The sequence below is a fragment of the Perca fluviatilis genome, chromosome 18 (assembly GCF_010015445.1).
Source record: "Perca fluviatilis chromosome 18, GENO_Pfluv_1.0, whole genome shotgun sequence".
NCBI lineage: Eukaryota > Metazoa > Chordata > Actinopteri > Perciformes > Percidae > Perca > Perca fluviatilis.
Genome location: NC_053129.1, coordinates 22351186 through 22371726, shown reverse-complemented (window position 1 = coordinate 22371726; position 20541 = coordinate 22351186). Strand labels below are relative to the sequence as shown.

General features: G+C 40.8%; 1 protein-coding gene across 2 annotated transcripts in view; it reads left to right on the top strand.

Annotated features, from left to right (window-relative positions):
- Positions 1-3299: 3299 nt before the first annotated feature.
- The window catches only part of LOC120546833 (glutamate receptor ionotropic, kainate 2-like), a 61633-nt gene continuing 44391 nt past the window's right edge, over positions 3300-20541 (top strand). For both annotated transcript variants that reach the window (XM_039782059.1, XM_039782058.1), the window contains exon 1: positions 3300-3865. In XM_039782059.1, coding sequence (XP_039637993.1) covers positions 3742-3865 — 124 coding nt within the window. In that variant the 5' untranslated portion in view covers positions 3300-3741. The remainder of the gene's footprint in view (positions 3866-20541) is intronic.

Sequence of the window (20541 nt, the reverse complement as noted above, 5' to 3'; positions counted from 1 at the left end):
ATGTATTCCCACCGAGGTCCCTGGAATCTCATTGACAGCACTTCTCAAGACATATAGGCCAGAGCTGACTTCGGCATGCTCTTATGTTCAAAGGCATTTGCTGAAGCAAAGCCATAAGTGGGAAATATACTGTAGATCTACACTGAACTCAAAACTGTCATGATTACAGGCTCAAGTGAGGCACGCATGGTGTGTGGTGCATCTGCAGGGACAAACTCTGTTAAACTGTTGCTGGGAAAATGAGTAGGAAATACGTTATTGTATGCAGAAAGAGTATTTGTGTTTTTGTAGGACCCCTACTTCAACTCTCCAAAATGTTAAGACATCCTTAGCCACAGTCATCCTGACATAATGGGCTGATGAAGTGAGACCATTGTTGGCTTTCTGGAGCTAACCATGTTAGAATAAACTTGTAGCATTCAGAATAATGCAGTAGAGATGAGCCTTTAGTACAGGGCGATTGAATTGAATGAATGTCTTCTCTTTCAGGGTCTTACCATTCAAAGTGCATCAGCTTCTCGTTTCCATGGTTTCCCTCCCTGTGCCAATGCCATCTTTCCACCAGTCTGCCTGCGCGAGAGAGTGAACAAGGGCGGGGGAGAGATAGAAAAACTGAGAGAGAGAGAGAGTGACAGAAGGCTTTTAGCAGTGGTTATCTCTACTTTGCATAAAGTCCCCTTTGCATTACCCAGTGCATGAATGGTGTCTGAATAAACAGACCAACCAGCTAATGTGGAAGCCTCCCTGGGTTACAAGCGAGTGGGTGTGTATAAAGTAATCTAATTTGTGGTCTCCTTCAAAAACGACACGGTTTGATCAAGGATTAAAAAAAAAAAGAGTACATCTCCCAAATGGTATTTTCATATTAGTCACAACGAGCTAAAGGAGCAGGAGTCATTTTAACATCATAATGAAGCGATTCGCCATTCCCATCACCACCTCTTTTCTGACTGGTTTACACACACAGATATGTTATGCTGACTGGTTTACTGTGAAGTGAGAAGTGTTTTAAACTAAACTACACACAAAGAAGAAACTCAGGAGGCTTGAAAGGGAGCATAACTGATTCTCTTGTACATACATACCCTATGCGGAGGCACAGGCAGACAATACTATTTAGATTTGTATTAGAAAATTAGGTCAGAATCATTTGTGGCAGCCTTAATTTAAGCCTTAAAATTTTGGGTGCATCGTGTGTAGGGGTACCTGAGGGCTTTTCTTAGTGCGATACCTTAGTATTTGGCCAGGGGGCGCTGTGACTTTAAGAGGAGCATGCCTTTTAGTGGATGTCTGAGCTCAATAAACATTCCTTTCATGCTGTGTGAAGCTCTGCTGACTTATACGGGAACCCTGAATTTCTCCATAATTATGCTAATGGTCCAGATGGTGGCATGATGAGTGCCATTCTCTTTGATATTCTCACACTGCAGATTGCCTGTGTGCAGACCAACGCAATCTGACACACGTTCAAAGTCAGTGTTCACACCACCTACTTGATCTCATGTAATTACTTTGTGTTTCCTTTAACTGATACAAGCGCCCTCTTCACTATTAAATGCATTTGCTTTTAATTGTGAATGGGAATTTGACAGGTCCGGTAATGTATAATGTATAATGAAAGAAAGGTGTCAGCATCCTTTGCTTATCCACACATTTACTTTTAATTTCACTGTTCTGCACTCTAGTAAAGATACAACACAGTTAACAGCAATTTAATACTTCAAGAATATCATAGTGTCATCAGAAGATATAAATATACCGTAAAGTATGGCAATATCACCTGAAAGATCTATTTAATACACTATAAGGCCATACAGGAATTATTGTAGTGACTTTATTTTGGAGTAGTTCTACACCACACACACATTCATACACACACAGGCCAGCCATTCACGCCTGAGTCACACAATGACGGTGTTCATCCAGGCCTTGGACTCTGGTGGTGCCGATCAAAGACCTTCTTTCACATCTCTGTTGGGATTAAATGGCCCTTCACCCTCTTGGGGCTGTGCACCACTGTACCTTTAGCTCCTGCTGATGCACTGGCCCATGAAGAGCTGCTCATTGGGGGAGGACGCCGATAAGGTGCACGTAGTGTTAGATCAATAGCATGTAGACCCACTCAAGAGCTGCAGATATCCATCTTCTCTGCGCATTGCATCCTATAGGATACAGCTTCATTTGAACTTGCTAATCAGATAGAAACGCGATAGGTCTACTTACATCTCAAGAGCATGTCTTTCCCTGTGAAATTTAACAAGCAGTGCAGCCTTTGTGTGTATGCCACACACCTTCACATCGGAGGATGGCTCACACTCGAGAATAGTCTGTTGCTGGAGGGCTTTCAAGTCTAAAGTGGAGTTATTTGCATAGGTTAAATATTTGCGCCTTTCAGCAGCTTCTGTCGATATTACGGATTTGCTGTTCTGCCAATTTTAATTCCTTTCATCCCACTCCTCCCACATTTCTGGAATGATGGTGGAAATTGTTGAAGGATTGTTGCTTGAAATTCCATAACAGAGGTTTAGAGGAAGGGAAGTTGGGAATGATGGAACACAAAGTGGGCCTATATATCTTACTTGGGCATACAACAGAAACAAATCAGTGCAATGATAGCCTGCAGGCATGAGATTATATCGCTTGTGTGCAGGGTTTGGCCAGTTATTGTGTGCATTGCAGTGTATGCATAACTATTTCTGTATGGCCTGTACAGGAAAGTGACAAAGCTTAAATATTCTCCAGTGTGAACATTGACTAAATCATTGCTGGTTGTTTGAACCCTGAGAAAGATTCTTATTTCTTTCAGACTCTCATTGCATTCTGTTGCTGATATGCAGATATGCTGTGTCTGTGTCCATGGTGCTGATATATATATATCACATACATACATCACATGCCACTTGATGATCACATCTGATCATAGACATGATAACTTTATTTGTATCATCATATAGATTGAGGCAATTTGGTGGTTATTTGGACAGATTGCAAGTAAGGTTTCATGCTGAAGTTGCTGTGTGCACTTGCATTTCATCTTTACCGACACATCTGTAAATGCATGCGAGCTTGGCGGCAAGTTATTGGCGTAACAGAGAAACTACAGCATGAAATAAAGTTTTCACTCCTCCCCATTATTTCTCTCTGTCTCTTTCCATCCATCCATCTCTCTATATCTCTGTCTTTACATTCACATCATCTCTCTTTTTATTTCTCTCTGTATATCCATCTCCCTTATCTCTCCCTCCCTCTCTTACTCACTCTCTCTCTGTCTCTCTCTGGTGCGCGTTCACAACACTAACCTTGGCTCGACGTCAGAGCCTGTGCAGCAGTGCAGTATAATGGGAGCGCAAGCAACCCAGAGCGCCTCATAGGGGGCTGTATATCGCTGCTGTATCCTCTGCTTGGCACTCTCTAGCCCTTCTCCAAACCCTCTCCAGTACCTTGCCTACAGCCCATGCGTGGGCTCCCCCCTCCCCACTGGATCCGTACCCTTCGACATGGATGTCCCACCGTCCCTCGACCGGGAGGATTGTTGTTTCTTGGCGCAGTGAAGGAGGAGAAGGGGAAGGAATCATGCCGGGACTGCTAATGGATTTAGGGAAAGCGCAAGTGACCATGCCGTGATCTTGCGCATCCAGGGCCGCCGTCACCCTGCCTTGCCCAACGAGCGTAGAAGAATTACGGGGGAATCGAACCCGCGCACCGGGGGGATTAAACCACTGTGCATTTTTTAAAAACAACATGAAGATTACCTCCCATCATCTGATGATAAGCAGTCTCGTTTTCAGGTCCAACCTCAGGCTGATCCCGCTTCTGCTGCTGTTTCTTGGTTACTCTCGCGGGATGCCACACGTTTTAAGATTTGGTAAGAATCTGTTTGTTTATACGCTATCATCTGTAATGACGTGTGATCACACGAACTGTCTGTATGATTGTCGTCAGTGAATGAACGAATTCATCACGAGTATGTATCGAGACATTTTGTCCCACTATTGCCTTGTCTTTAGTGTAGAGTTGGCAAAACAATTCGACTTGCGCTCTATAGACTCATATTTGTTCATGGATAGTTTACAGTTGTATCGTTATAATCTAAATAGGTTTTGTAACAGTATTTTACCGAGTGCATTTTATCATCAAGAATGAATGGTGTTTTCCACGAACCTTGAAACCAGTGTTACAGCAACTTTGAAAGAAAATAACCCGCAGCAGTTCACGGATATGGGCAGCTGATGAAACTCAAGAACAATATCACTACCGGACTCGTTGCTCACATTTCCTCTCCGGTATTCTCACGGAGTCTTGTATCTCCACGGCCTTTTAAACTGCTGACACCTCAACATGTCCTCTGCTGTAAATGTTTACATGTAAACATTACCCGCTTCAAGATGCAAGATTACATGTAAACATTACACCCAGCGTGCGGATCAATTCCTCTGATCTGTCACAAGGGCTAATCGATACGGCGGGCAGTACTTTTTATTCGTAATCCCACAGAACTGCTATCCCACTAATCCCATGGGTTTTTGCCTTTTTATACCGTTATTGGCATCGTTCCGGTTCTCACATTTAGCTCAGAAATGTAACAGTTTAAATGCACTAACCGAAAATCATTTCTGATAGTTAAGTGTAGCTCATTAGCCTAAACATTGATTAGCCTGTTGTCTTCAATAACTAGAATACCGCCTGGCGGAATAATTATATGAATGCTTATTATTAAAGTAGTTCTTTAACAGTTGCCACCACGGTACATTGTTGCTGATTCATAACTTCTAAATTGTGCTAACGCCTGTCTTCATGTTCTAAAATCACTACACCAAGGCCGCTTGTGGTTTCGTTTGTCGTTTAATTAGATCCCTCTCAGGATGGCTGTGTTTTGCCTCTTTTTTTAATGTACAGAGAGCATCTTGAAGTGACAGGGGAGCCCCCCTGACAGCGTTGACAACACATCCTTACAATCCCCAATTCCCCAGATGGTCATGTTTTAGAGTCAGGCCGCGTCCGCAATAGCCGCCGCTATGGCAACGGGATGTGCTTGTCTTCCTGCTGCATCCTCAGCCCGATGAGCTATTTCCCGTCTCACACGTTGTCTGACAGTCGCCGGACGTCTATTCAGTAATCCTTAAGGGACGGCGAAGTCCCTGCATAATAGCATTTGACACGAAAGTTTCCAAGCCGGCAAATAATGAGTAAATTCCTGAGAAAAGTGGGGGCAATAACTGATGAAATATCTGTTACAGCTTGGAGGGAATTTTGATACCATGGTTATTTGACAATGTCAAATAAGTGTCACTATTGACTGTACCTCGCCATATGTCGACTTTGCTGACACCCTGGATCTGTAAGGCATCCGGCATCAGAAGCAGACAGACATAACCTTGCGAGATAGAAGGTGATGCATGTTACTGAGATTTTTTGCTCTGAGGTATTTAAAGCTCGTGCTTGATTTGGCCCGTGTTCTGGACGGTGGTAGTAGAGTATAATACAACTGGAGCAGCTGAAACGCGGCTAAAAAGGCGGGTCTCTGTCCGTGGTCCTGAACAAGCGACCAAACGAGCCACTGAACCGCCAGTTCAGGACCACGGAGAGCGACCCAGGCAGCGCGACCTGCTGCCTGTTGCTGAACTGGAAGCTCAATGCTTATGTTTTTTATTTTTATTTTTTGTAATAGACTGTCTGTAAAAGCTTTAGTCTCTGGGGTTTTGTACAACAATTCTCTGTCAGTCAAGTAGCAGCCACTTCACATCTTTCTGTTGTATGATTGCTCCATTTCGTGTAGTGTAATTCATTCTCTTTAGAAAAGATGATATGCTCTGTCTGCATTTTCTTGTAAAGGAGCTGAGTTTCCGAAAGATAGATGAAGATAGACTTGTGTGTGGTTGATTTTATCGAGAAAAGCGTAATGTGTGAGAGAGAGGAGAAATACAAAAATGACTTGAGAGACAATGGAGCTCATTGGTCCTTTTCCCATGCATTTCCTGTCCTGCAGGATGTACCTGCTCAGCAGATACTCCCAGCTGTTCCTGCAGGAGGCTGGCTAAATGAGGAGGTCAGCTCCCCTGGGTCTGTCTGTACCCTTCCTAACCCTAAGTTCCATTCTGCCCAGACAGGCGGCTCACATTGTACAACCACTGTTCTCCTGTCAGGCTGAGACCTTTAAACACAAACTAACACACGGACACACACTCTAACACCAAAGCATAGTCAGCCCTTTGTATTCATAGCATCGGCCTCACCATGTATAGTGCGACAAGAAGTGTTCTGGCCACCAGCTGCAGGAAAAAAATGCTGAGCTAATTTCCACACAGAAATGAATTATTGTGTCCAATGTTCTTCATTTATAAATCTTACAGGTAATTCATTTACTTTGATAGTGAAATGGGCCCGGTGCAGCCCTTACAAAGTGTATTAAGATACGCTTGAGATAAGATTCTCTTTTTATGATAAGTTTACACTTGCCTTTTGGGAGCACTGACAGAGACTTTGTAGCTACTGATACTGCTAAGAGTCTCCGAGAACAAAATGTTGTTTTTTTCAATTGGGTTTTCTCTCCACGTTCACCAGTAGGTGAAAGAGAAAGGTGTAAAATGTCCACTTGCAACATGAAATGTAACAAAGAACTGAACTTGGAATTTAAATTTTTTAAATGAATTTAAAAGCTGAACTATGGTTGGCTAACATATTTCTCCCCCACAGTTGTCATAGATGACCTGTTAGAATTCAGTGAGGGTAAAATTCAGGGTTGCATTAAAGTCTGTAGCATTATGTGTCTGCTAACTAGGCTAGAATTAAAGGAGCTCATTTACATTCTTCCATGGAAATACTTAGTGCTGCCATATGTACGTGATCTTTAGCTGTCCCCCGAACAAATGCTCAGTCACACAAGCAATGATTCATCACATCTGCCATTCCATCAAAGCTCATTGAGTTTTACTTACAGACATGTCTAATTCATAAAATGGCTCAGGAAGAAGTTATATAGATGGGAAATCAAAAATGAAATGGAGACAGTGTTTAAATTCTGATGATCATAGCTGGTCTGCGGCTGTGAAGTTGAATGATAACATTATCACCGCCATCTTCAATCCGCATTGGCAGATGCAGTATGTCCCTGGGCTTTCAACTGCTGCTAAAAGCATTGTTGACTCTGAGATGCTCATTTTGTTTGTTTATTTCCTGGTTTATATTTCCCAATACAGACATGTCTAACATGACTAAAACACAACATTGTTTTTCATTTTGGAAAGGAAATGAAGACATTTTTTCAGTCCCGTTGCAAAAGACAGTAAGCTATGTTTATCTAACTTCTTCCAGTGCCAGGATGAAGGTCTTTTATTTCATTTCTAATATGTAACACTCTTTTTCATTCCCTCAACTGTTGTCAAGAACAAGCAAGGGCAGAGGGAACAAATTCAAGGGGAGTTTGTCATTAATTGACTTTATTTGCTTTTTGCTTTCTGCCAGCCTGAATTATCAGCATGCAAGTTTAGTTTGGGTTTGCAGGAATTAAGGATAACACCCTGTGCCCTGGCCTACTGCCAGCACGTTCACAGCAAACACATTTAAATAGGCACAAAGCTGCTTAAAATATTCATGTGTCACTTGGCCGCTCTATAGCTTATAGAAATATGAAACTATCTCCTCTCTACTGGCACATGATTTCCACGGTTTAAAAATACCCACTGTGGGTTTCAAGAACAAAAGGAAGATCTGTCTTACATTAGTATGCAGCACCACACATTGGCTTGAAGCAGAGAACTATCTAGATGGATTCCTAAACATGTTTACATTCCTGAGACTTTGAAGGTCTTGCTGTCATGCCTCAATTACAAAAGGCTCAATGGCGATTAATTTGGTGTACAGATTTCTTGGCATTTTTAAAATAGAAAATATCTGTGAGGTATGAAATTAGTTTTCCTGTTGTGCTTAGCATTTAGTCATTTTTTTAGATTTACCAGCTGCATTGGAAAAGATTATTTGCATGAAGGTGGCTTTAGATGATTGACCTTGTTTGCAGGATAACCAGTTCTAGCATAACTGCCTCCTCAGAGATATTATCTATTTTTAAAAATCAGTCCTATGGTAGTCCTAATGGTGCGTTCTTTTTGTCTTGTAATCGCGACTAGTAGCTCGAGTGTGACGTCACATCCGTGTCGAAAAACGAATAACCACAGGGTTGTTGCGTTCTTTTTGTCACACAATACTACGAGTTGGAGAAAAGATGGATTTTTGTAACATTTTTAGTAACATTTAGGATTCTATTCACCCAGTTATTGACATATTACACACATATATTTCACAGTTTGATACATGAAAATTACATTTTGATTAACGTTAACGTTAGGCTACTGCTCTGCTTTCTGCTCAAGACTCGGCTTAAAGCCATTGTTGTCATATAGCAACCGAGCGTCTCTAGCCAATTTCAGCTGCACAAGCTACAAAATAACTAATCAGGCGGTATTTAACTCCTAATAAGACATGCCTATAGGTAGCAGTATACAGTGCTATGTGTACGACTTCTTCATTTGGTTACAACAAAGACAAAAGTGCTTAAAATTGTAGATAACCACAATGTTTACTACGTGTGATGCACGACGTAGCCATCTTTGAAAGTGAGCTCGGGGTCCTCTGAGTTCAGACGACTTGACGAGTCGTAAATACGACCTCGGGGGCGTTCTTTTTGCAACTTCAGGGTCGTAACTCCGGAAAACAACTCGTAAAACGACTTCGGTGGACAAAAAGAACGCACCATTAGTCCTATATTTTTCTACTGACTTGTGGAAGTCGGCATTGGCTTTCATTATTCACAGTCTATCACTCCTTGTCATTGTCACTCAGGCATTTCCCTGCATATGAGAAGGGTTAGGGGTTATATGTGCAATTGTTTAGAAACTGTCCCTTGAGAAGAGCCCTGCAACATGTCTGGCTGGCTCAGAGCTGAAAAACGCTTGCAAGGAATCTTTTGTTTATATGCATATTTTAACACATGTGGAGCTGTCCTTTTCACAATCCCACCAAGGGAGACGGAAGAAATTTTGAAGTCAATGAGAGGTGTAAGAAAAACAAGAGTGTTTGTTGGAGAGGGGAAAAACAGAGAGAGAGGGCGGGGGGGGGGAGGGGTAGGAGGGGAGGGTGGGAGGGGGGGGTGTAAAGTGTGAGCGAGAAGAAAAACAAAGATACAAAGAAAAGATAGATTAGTTTGCCTCTGAGCAGTCCACTCTCAGTTGTGGTCTTTTATTACTGTTTTCTGATGGCTTCTGTGAAGAGAGACAGAAAAGACAGTGGAGTGTGTTGTGGAAATATAGTGGGATGCCAGGAGTCATGCACTGCAGCTCTGAATAAATGTCAGCAGTGTATATACTATTAGCAAGCTGGGACTACAGATATGCAGGAATAGCTTTTACAGGAAAAAAAAACATTGGTTACGCAAATATCCATAGGTCCCTTGGGGAAATAAACCACAAATGTATTCTTATTAGGATCTCATGAATTTATCGATATAGTCTCATTACGTATTTGGCTGTCTCCACTTTCAGTAGACTATAAAATGGTGTGAATCAAAAAAAAAAAAAAATCAATGTTAGTATTGTTAAGTGGACTAATGAAAAAAAGGAAGAAACTGGCAGCATAGCAGTTAACCAGTGCCAAGTCCCGGATGGATGGCCACCTCCTGTGTGTACCTATCACAGGTTACCATCTGCAAGAATGCAAACACATAAACTAGAAAAAAGAAGAAATGTGTACTATAAGAAGGATGTTTGGGATCGGATTAATAATGCATGTCACTGTGAATTAATGACTACTTTAAACAGCCACAAGCTGCAGGGACTTCTGTGGGCCTGTATATGGTTTTGATGTAGACATTATCACATTTCTATCACAGATCTGACACATTCCAAACTACAACAAAGTAGGACTATTTAATTTCCTCTCTGTGTGATATATGTTTGGAACTGGCTGTGTTTTAAATGGTGTGATATATTTATACAATCTGCAATATCGTGCCACGCTTTGCGTCATGTGTGGGAGTAACATGTGAAGTATTTAACCTCATTGGAGCTCAACTGTTGTAATTAACAATTAAGTGTTTGCATACATGGAAGGAAACAAACATGGCTTGTCAAAGGTTTCTTATGGAAGCTTGTTATAATGCTGATTTGGAGCCGGGGTTAATGTTTACTGTGTATTTGCTCTAATTATTAATACATGCAGTTTTTGTCATTTGTTTGTTTCTATTGCGCTCAGTGGAAAATGTGTATAATTTCATCCATGCAATGATAAATACATTTAATACTGTGTCTTAATGTGTCCAGCAATTCTGTGTGAATTCCAAGCACGCAGTAAAGATTTTTGGAGGCACATACACTGTAAATGAAAGCAATGACGTACGTGGGATTTAGAAGTCAATCAATTACAGAAAGCCGTTCTGTTTTGGCTATGATGTGAGGCACCGATCAAGTTAGGATGTGGTGATTCACCTTCATCTCCAGCCAGCTGAATGAAGGAGTAAGAGGGGAAGGGCGAGCGACTGACTGAAAGAGAGAAAGCTGAATTTGTGCTCCCATTGACAGCGGTCGGATGTATGAACGTTTCTCTGTGTGAACCAAGGCCACAGGGGGAAATGGGCTCTGTGGGAGTACATATTGAGGCAGGGTTACCTAAAATCATGTTCTTTGAATCAGCATGGCACTCTATTGTCCTCGATCTACAAGGGCTATGCAAAACGTCTCCCCCTGCTATGTTTGAATTTCATTTTTCCTTTTCCTTTCCTTTTTGCTTAGAGGATTTTTAAGTGTTTGTGTGGCTTTCTCTAAATCAGCCTTCTAGCCTTTTTGCTTTGAAAGTATTTGTGCAAGGAAAGGTGAGAGGAGTGGAGAAATACAGTATGCACATTGAAGAAAGCATTTGTGTCTGCTTTAGCTAATGGAAACAGAGACAAGCATGAATGTTAGTGTCTTAGTTGGAGAATTGAAACAATTAAAACAAGCTGTAATGCTAAACTAACTAAATTTTTTCTACAGTTTGGCTGCAGTAGCCTCCATCAGGGTGCTGTTGATAGACGCCTACACTCAAAGCAACGTTTGTTTGATATGACCCACCCAGTCCTTCACACACAAAGCATTACGGCAGACTGGAACAGACTTGGATTGATTTCCCATCTTGCACAATCTGTTTTAAGATTTTGAGGAGAAATAATGAAGCCAATCGCTTCTGTTTCCAATCGCACAGCTACCAATGAGATATACCCACATATGAAGGCCATTTCTTCTTGAACATGACAAAAGACACTAGACACTAGACCAGCAGGGTGTGAATGAATGTGATAAATTGCAAAATTAACGGCAGACTGCAGATCAAAAGAAAGATTAGTACAGGACTCTTGATTTGCCACCAATTTCATCTCTATTGTCTTTTTATATTTATTTTTAAAAGATCTTTTCTCATTTATTCAGAAAAAAATGAGCATGCAGAACTTCGGTAAGCCTCTGGCTATTTTCCTCTCTAAAGCCAATGCACAGGTTCTTTTTCATTTCTTTTTCTCTCTGCTACTGTGCAGTTGCCTATGTGTGTTTGTAGAACAAGCAAGAAAAATTCGACACACCTCGCAGCGAAGTGTAGCATATTGACTTGTACCTGTAGCTCTGATTATCAGCTAGCTTGTGTACTGCAGTGGCTGATGGGAGGCTGATGAACCCAAACGAAGAGCTGACATTTTCCTGTCCTGTGGCTGAAGGAGAGGAGGGGGAGGATGCAGGTGTCCGTTCAGGTCTAATGGGCCATCCATTCAGTCGTTTAATTGAGTGTCTTTTATCTGCCTCCAGTGACCTCTTTTATTCTCCATTTCTCCCTCTTCGTTACCTTCGCTCATCTGTTTTTTTTTTCATACCTGCTCCTTTTCTCACTCTCTCTCTGTATCCAAACTCTCCTCTTTCTGGTCTTTCTGACAGCACACTGCCATCTGCGTATGTCCTACAGCTTACTCTGACTTTAGACATCAATGGCCATCACCTGTTGTTTTCTAAACACATCTGACGGGCTGCGAGAAGGTGTACTTTCAGTAGAAAATAATCCTTTCAGGGTTTTTCCTGGACTGGGGGGGGGAGGGCTACGCATGGCAGTAAACATGATCAGTCTGCGTACAGTAAAGGCAATGAGTCTGTTTTACCATATTTGACAGAAATCTATGCATTTACCTGTTATTTGAAACCCCAAATAACAAAACTGGTTAAAAAAAATTATATTAATATTTAAATAAATCACCGGGAGAGTCTGGTACAGCCTGACTCTGGAGATAAAACTGTGATTAGTGTTCATATTGAAGTTAATATTTTGCTTGTTTAACAGTTGTTTGGTAAATTGCTCTTTAGAGAGGATTTCAATCGCTATTTTTATTCTCAATTCTTATCATATTGGTGCTGGTGATTTTCCTTTGGGGCTAGCTAAAATCTCTTTGGGGGGCACCAAAAATTCCTCTATGCAAAAAAACCCTGCTTTTTCTCATTCCTTTTTCTCCTTTCTCCATCCCGCCCCAAACCGCCCTCCCCCCCTTTGTCCTCCACTGTCCTCTCTGTGTCGTCTTTGTCTCCCTTTGGCTCCCCTCAGCTCTCAGCTTGTCTCCTGGTCCTTCCTCTGTACTTTGTTCTCTCTCACTATCATCAAGCCTAGCTTCCCCTCTTCCCCTGGTCTCAGTGTCCTTGCACACAAAGGCATGAATCATCATACGACATACACATTCCAAACCTCTATTACCTATTGTATTTTTGAATTTCTATGCAAAGAATACCTTTTCAGTCTCAGGTTTCCATTGAACTTCCCCTGATCCTGGAATAGAACATTGTGCTGTAGCATGTCACCATATATACAAATATACAATACTCAATTGTCTCTTGGCTTAAAGCCAGCCCTTATATTGTCTCCATATTTTTTTCATGACAGTAATGGCTTTGATGAGACAATATAGATACCTTATGGATTTACTGTGGTGAAGTAACTCTAGTTTTAATGCATTGCAAACCACAAGCAATGACTCTGTATGATTGTAATTTAATTTGTCTGTGCAAGAAGAAGAAGAAGAATATTGCCGGATCTACTTTGTATATTTATATTTTACTTCATACATTTATGGCATGCTAAAGTCAGGGTTTACCAGCTTCTGTGTCATTACCAATCTGAATATCATAACTACCTTCTATGCAAGTATCTTTCCATTTATGAAGAAAAAAAAAATGTTTTAATCAGATTTCTGAAATCCTGTAAAAATGTGTTTTCCCTCCTCTGTAACGCCCTAGAAATACTCAGCTGTGAGCATTAAAGAGCCGGTTACTGAATTAATTCTTGACCTTTGGCTCTGTTGGAGATAACATCTACCCTTCTACAAGGAAGAAGTCTAATTTTACAGCCATTTTGTTCAAAATTACAATGGATAGAGTGTAATACAGGGCCATTTTGATGAGCAGGAGAACAGTGAGAATTAGAATGAGAGCAGCGAAGGGAGCAAAGAAGACGATAGAATCTTGTCTAATTTGCTGTGACCTAATTGCAACATTATAAATTATACTTCTTTTTAGCTCTATTCCAAGGTCGGCTGCGTATGATATATGGTAAAGGCATGATAGAGATGTAACTTTATCCTCCCTATTCACACTCTTTTCGGATAAGACTGGTGGTTTCATTTCAGAAATGGCACAATTGAGTGAGAGTCTTTTTGGCAAGTATGCTGGAGACAGTTGGAAATCCCCCTGCATTACTTTCGGAGAGTTTGTTTTAAGACTCCAAGATTACTGTTAAGTCAAGTTCTCAATCTATATTTGTTTTGGTGAGCAATACAGCTTGAGGGCCGGAGTATCCAGGGACGCTCGAGACACCCAGTCCATACTGTCTTTTCAGCTGCAATGCCATTAATAAATTATAATACGTTTTTTTTATCACAATGGGGAAAGTTACAGCAAACCAGAGATGCACATGCATAGTCTCAGTGTTCTCGGGGCTGGACTCCTGCCTCTCTTAGCCTGCAGTGGATAATTAGCATCTATCACACGTGCTTAGGCTTGATTAAAACTCAGTTTACAGTGAGCAGTGCTGTGAGGTCGCCATCTGTCACCTGCCGAGGCCACCATTAGACATACTGTAGTCAGTGGGAGTGAGGATGTGTGTGTGTGTGTGTGTGTGTGTGTGTGTGTGTGTGTGTGTGTGTGTGTGTGTGTGTGTGTGTGTGTGTGTGTGTGTGTGTGTGTGTGTGTGTGTGTGTGTGTGTGTGTGTGTGTGTGTGTGTGTGTGTTGATTAAGGAGGGAAAAGGATGGAGCATAGAAAGAAAAATGGCAGAAACGGGTGAGGCATGAAGCATCAGGAAACATTCTATTCAATAACCGGTCCCACTCGCTCCCTATGGCCTGTATATTAGAGCCAAATCACATATTTTCTGTGTTGGCAGTAAAAAGCTCCTGACTGCAGTTTTGGGATTTGTGTTATTTACTTGAACTTTATAACCTTTTGACGGCAGTTTTGGGAATACTCATAGTTTATACTTGGAAGTCAGACATAAAGTGTGAGAGCTCTAAGGCTCATAAAACCTACAATGGTGTGAAAATACCCCCATATGCATGTGCATCAGTAAAATAAGATTTTTTCCCCCCACTAAAATCAAATGTTTTCATGCCACTGCTGCAATATACAGTACATCATAACTGCATGGTGTATACTGTGTTGTGCTATGTTGATATACTTTAATATATGATGCATGATAACATTGGCATGTACTGTATATACTAATAGGCATGTTTGCATGTGATTTGTATAAATCGTTTTCACGTGGTAATACCCTGAATGTTAAATGTTATACCCGGGAATATTTGGGCAGGTTTTTCAGGATGCATTCAAAAATCAAACAACAAACTCTTAGCTTTGGTATCTTTCAGATACAGTGGAAAGAAAATTTTCACAGTGGCCCACAGAGAAACAACATTACTGAAAACTCTTTGCTTGCAAAGAGTGAAAATATTTACTGAAGCTTCACTGCTCTTCCTCAGTCAGCGCTGAATGATGCAAGAGGAAGAGCTCAAAACGCTTCGCCACCTTTCTGCATGTTATGTTACAGTCTTCTGCTCCGCATGCTTCTGTTGATTTGTGAGCATCAGAAGCTTTAATGGATGTTTTTACCCTTTGCAAGCATGGCGCTTACAGTTTTCTTTATGTTGTGATGTGTGCTATGTGTCTATGCCTGGAAAATGGTTGGTAGTAACATCAAGTATATGCGTTTTGTACTGAATGAGCTCTAGCATGCATGCATGCAGGCATTTTGAAAAAGAAATTATTGACTTAAATTTATTACATGCTATGATCTCTGCTTGCAGAGTAGTTTATTGAAAATAATTAAAACAATTTGATCAACAGAAAATTAAGTCATATCTATTTTGGCAATCATTTAATCGTCACTTTTCAAGCAAAAATAAGCTCCAACTTACTTTGCATTAGGGATTTGTGATGATATTTTCTGATATTTTACAAAATCAACATTTACGTTAACAAAGCTCCTCCTTGTGAAATGTGTTTTTACTGACACTAAGACGCGTGTGGCCTCTCACTGTTTTTCTGTGATTGTATTTGAAACTCGAGAACATTCCTCTAAATCATGCACACATCTAGATGTTACTGCCAGATAGTTAGATGATGATATGGAAAAGTTCAGCAAAATAATTTAATATAACACATCATCGTAGTAAACTTTAGTTGTGGCCTTTTTTATTTCAGGAACAGGCTGTTATTTCTGAATATAGTGTGTTTGATGATACTACAGAACTACCATAGCATTTGACTTTCTGCACTCATATTTCTTTAAGGAGCTTGTCTAATCTCAAGGGCAGCCACATATTTGTGTGTGTGTGTATATGTGTGCGTGTGCAGGCAAGTGTGTGCTCTTGGTGCTTATACATCTTATTTTCACAGTGCTAACTATTTCTTTTCAGTTACATTTGCAATTTGAGAGCAGTGGAGAGGTTGGAAACTGCGAGCAGACAGAAGTCATTTGGGACTTCAGCAATTCAAGGTCTGTGGAAGTGTACTCACAGTTTCGCACAATTAGTACCAAAAGGGGTCCCTGCTTGACAAATTAGCACACAAAATGTCAGCTGGTAGTTTAGCACATCCACAATGAGCCCTTGCAAATTAGCACATATTTTGAGGAGGGAGCTGGCACATTATTATGAATAGAAAGAGCCTTGCAAATTAGCACATCTGTTGCCAGCGCTCAGAATTAATACATGTTATATGATCACTGGTTTCCAACTTGGAGCTGGGTCAGAGACAAGGGTGGTGGCACACATTTCTAATTGAAGACTATGTGTGTGTGCGCTCATTACAAGAGATTGATTAAATTGACCTTTTGGCTATTATAGAGCTAATTATTATAAGTGTAACTGAACGTAGGTGTCTCTGAACGCCTGCCACAGGCGTGGGCTTTAAATTCTTACATCAGTCACATTTTCTCTCAGACTCAGTTGTTTCTTACCTGACACGTTTGTTTAGGCTCAATCTTTGGAGTGCGTGATCGTGTGTGTTCACACGAGTATGTTCGAGTGTGTGAGTCAGCCTGAGGCTTAGCATCGAGCAGTGGCAGGTGACAGTCCAGTCCAGTGTCAAGAGGCTTTAGGGTGACAGGAGTGATTCTATCCTGGAGGGAAAAAAACACACAACAAGCCGGATAACAACAGCTAAACTGTTGTTCACAAAAGCTGCTTTCTAATAGTTTCTATAACTCCATAACAGAGTGATTGATTAACTTGTTGATTGAATGCTGACTCACTGTATTAGTTTACTTACTACACTTACTAGTAATTCACTCTATTGGTTTTACTCTTATTTCTCTAATTAGATTTAAGATTGAGTTTGGCTCTTAAACAAATTTAGTAGAACCAGCCAAGATCTCTATTGAATACAATCTCTGAAAATCTCTATCTTCTTAGAAAATATACCTCTATTAACCAAGTTTACTGCCTTCTTTTTTTTGATTTTTTCTCTTACATCACCAAGGCTCTGTAAGATATTATATCTGAGCCAAGGCCAAAGAAGATGTAGCTGATCAAATAAAACACTGTTATGTATCACCTCTGCTGCTAACAGTATGAAAGCAGCATGTGCATGTAGAATGGAATACAATGTCGGTCCTCAGCAAACAAATAATGTTAAAAAATAATTTCTTTTAATGAGTAAAAGGTCATACACCAGGTCTTCATTTCCTTGAAAATAGATTTCAGATGAGTTTTCATACAGACTACACTGATGATGGTTTGTTTGTGTGATATCGTAGCACTGGCGAGCCTCCTGCACAGTTGATGTATCCCATGCCCTGGTCAGATTTCTGGGGATTTTCAGTGAGAGAGAGAATTGGCCCTTGTGCAGCATTGGAAGGTCAGTCTACCGCAAGGGGAGCTTCAGATTAATGACCAGGGGCGGCGACTCTCTGCAGGCCTTCATGCATCATGTCCCATTCACCGCCAAACATGTCAGGGAGCATTCCCATCGGGAATTTCAGGGATATTTACGGTGTGTTTTCATCACTTTTGCCTCTTACCTATTGGCTCCGAGCACTGATGCTCACCGGCTGAAAGACGGAGGGAGACAGAAACAGGCCAGGGGTTTGGGGAATGGTGGGTAGAGGTCTTAAAGCCTAACTGAGCGACCTTACACTCATACCTGGGCCACTTGTCCTAGCGACAGGGTTGCTCGCCAGTTGCCATGGCACCCACCCTACAGCCCACTACTATCCTGCAGCTGCGCTGCTGGTCATTAGTCACAGAGACAGGCTGTCCGCACTATCACAACGGCCTTCTTCCACCAATCAGCTGCTCAGATTCCAAAACTGCCGATGCCTCTCAGCCATAGCATAGATGTATGAGTTGCTATGGCAACATATCTGACTCCCTTCTCCCAGTGTACAAGAGCATCCTTGAGTAGAGAGGGCTAACTGTATTTTCATTCATGGTTTAGTAAGTAAGCCTTTTCTATTAGTAGTAAATACACTCTCCCTGCTAGTATTTACAGTGAACTGAAGTCACACAAATGTGTTTTTTTTAGAGCAGTAGAATATATTTTACCCACTTTATCATAAATTTCAAGGTTTGTCCATTACTTATATTTGTGATGTATGAATGATTTCTATTTACAGGAACTCATTTTAAATTGACTTAATTTCTGTTAGAAATTAATTCACTGGCAAAGTTGCTTTACAATGATCAATCCAAAATGCACTTGATTAACTGTGAACAAATATTAAAAGGGAGTGAAATTTTTCATTTCCACTTTCTGCTCAGGCTCTCTCTCTAGCTCACGCACACACACACAAACACACACACGCACACACACGCACACAGACGCACACACACACAGATCAGCAGGTCTGTTTTCTCGTCAGGGTGATTATCCAGCTCATAACTCACTCAGAGCTTTCATTTGTACTATAATTCATACCAGTCCCAATGATGGCGGCACTATAATTCACACACACGCTGATTATCCCAGCTGTAACTCACACACCTGCAATCAGACTGACCACAACACCAAGCAGCGAGAGGAGGATGGAAAGACCGTGTGCAAATGTGTGCAATATTTTCAGTAAGTAAGTCCAGTTTGGGAAGAAATCTTGATGTGTGTGTGAGATTCATCATTCATTGTAAACAATACTAAGAAAACATTCTCATGTAACATGTAACATTCCAAGGAGCATTAAATCAAAGAATAACCATTTAATTTTCTGCGATGTAATGCTTAAAACCTCCTTGGAAATATTTAATGTAACCCTTTGTGAACTCAATTATAATATTCCTGCTCTTCAGTTTTCACAAAAGGTGTATGATTAGTTTTAAACCAGCATGCCCTAGCCATACAGTGTGCCAAAGAAATCTGATGAGCATAACTTAATACCCTTATGCTCATTTTCAAACTCGTTGAACAGGCCAGTGGAGCTCAGTCTGTTCCCTCAGGGCAATAGTGTAATAATTATCCATTGGGTCAGACTGACATGATTCCAATCATCTTTAATGGTGATTCTCAGGTATTCCTTCTTTTGTAGATTAATTAATGAAATGAAATGCCATGAATAGCAGCATGATCAAATCACATCGCTGTATATCGGTTCTGACGCATGAATACCTCATTATACCACTCAATGACAGTGAAGCACAAAACATGTACTGAAGTGCCTTTTGTAGGTTTACTCTGAACTCCTCTTCCATTGTGAGACTCTTTTCCTCTCCATTTCACCTTCTTCAATTCTCTACTGGAATTAAAATAAAACGCTACAACATAGTAAGGAAGCAGGTAGGGAAGCACAACATATGGGTGTAGTGGGGACAGTGATAAAGCTCAAGTTAATGACATCTTCTTTGCCCTCCTGCACTCCTTTTCTATCACTCCCTGCCATGGCCAGATGCTTTTTTTTTATAGCTGCTGTGTCTGTTACTGTAAAGCTTTTACTTTCTCTACTCTTTTAAAAAAACAAAACAAATGGATCACTCTCTCTGTCGTTTTCTCATTCAGTCGCACCTTTCCCTCGCTCTTTGTAATTGAATCGATAAACAGGCTTTAAACTTTTTTTCAGTTTGGATTTTGTCAAACTGACTCTCTGTCCTCCGAGAAGATGGGAGCCGTGAATGGACTACTGAACTCTGCTCTTGACTCCGAGAGTTTTTTTTCTCAGAGCTGCTCTCACAACCCTCTTTCATCTTTTCCTCCCTTCCCCTGATCCATTCTCTTTTAAGTTTGATTTCTGCAAAGCTTTCTCAGGATTTAGTCCATCCTCAAAGGTGTACCAGCTTTCGTAACGTTGCCGATTTGCCTTTTTTATGTTTGTTTTGAAAGTTGAAAGTAGTTTCTTGACTCTACAGCTGTTTCAGCTGTTTGACATATAAATATTCTCTTTGAAACTGTAATATGATACATACTCTGGCATACTGCACCACCTAGAACACTACTTCATCTCGTTTCATATTTCTCACTGACCCCATTTTACACCTGAAATGAAGTATGTCCTGGCTTGTAGATTAGATGGACCAAATAAAAAGAAATGATATATTTAGTAAAAAAACAGAGCATGTAAATTTGATAGTAACTGCAATATGTCTATGTACGTTACTGACATGCATTTTTGGGGATGCTCAAATGTATGCAGGTAAATTATGTTTTGATAGCTTGAAAATCAGACGGTTCAAACATAGCCTTCCTTTGTCTAGGATTCTGAACCACATTAGTGGACCATATGGAGTTTTTAAGATTTTTGTTTGGATCAAAATAATTCGACGAGAGCTATTTTAAGTTGACAAGACCTTACTTTGCGATGGTAATTATATTGTCTGGCTCATGCGTCATGGTGAAACCGTGTGTATTGTTTATTTTTTTACTTTGACGAGTAATGAGCATCGCGAGGTGTGATTCACATATATCCAAAAGGTAACAAGATTGCTCTGACGAGCACCGCATGAAACTCCCATCAGGACACGCTCCCATTAAAAATCAACTGAAGTAACAGTTAAATACGATGCAGAGATAATCAT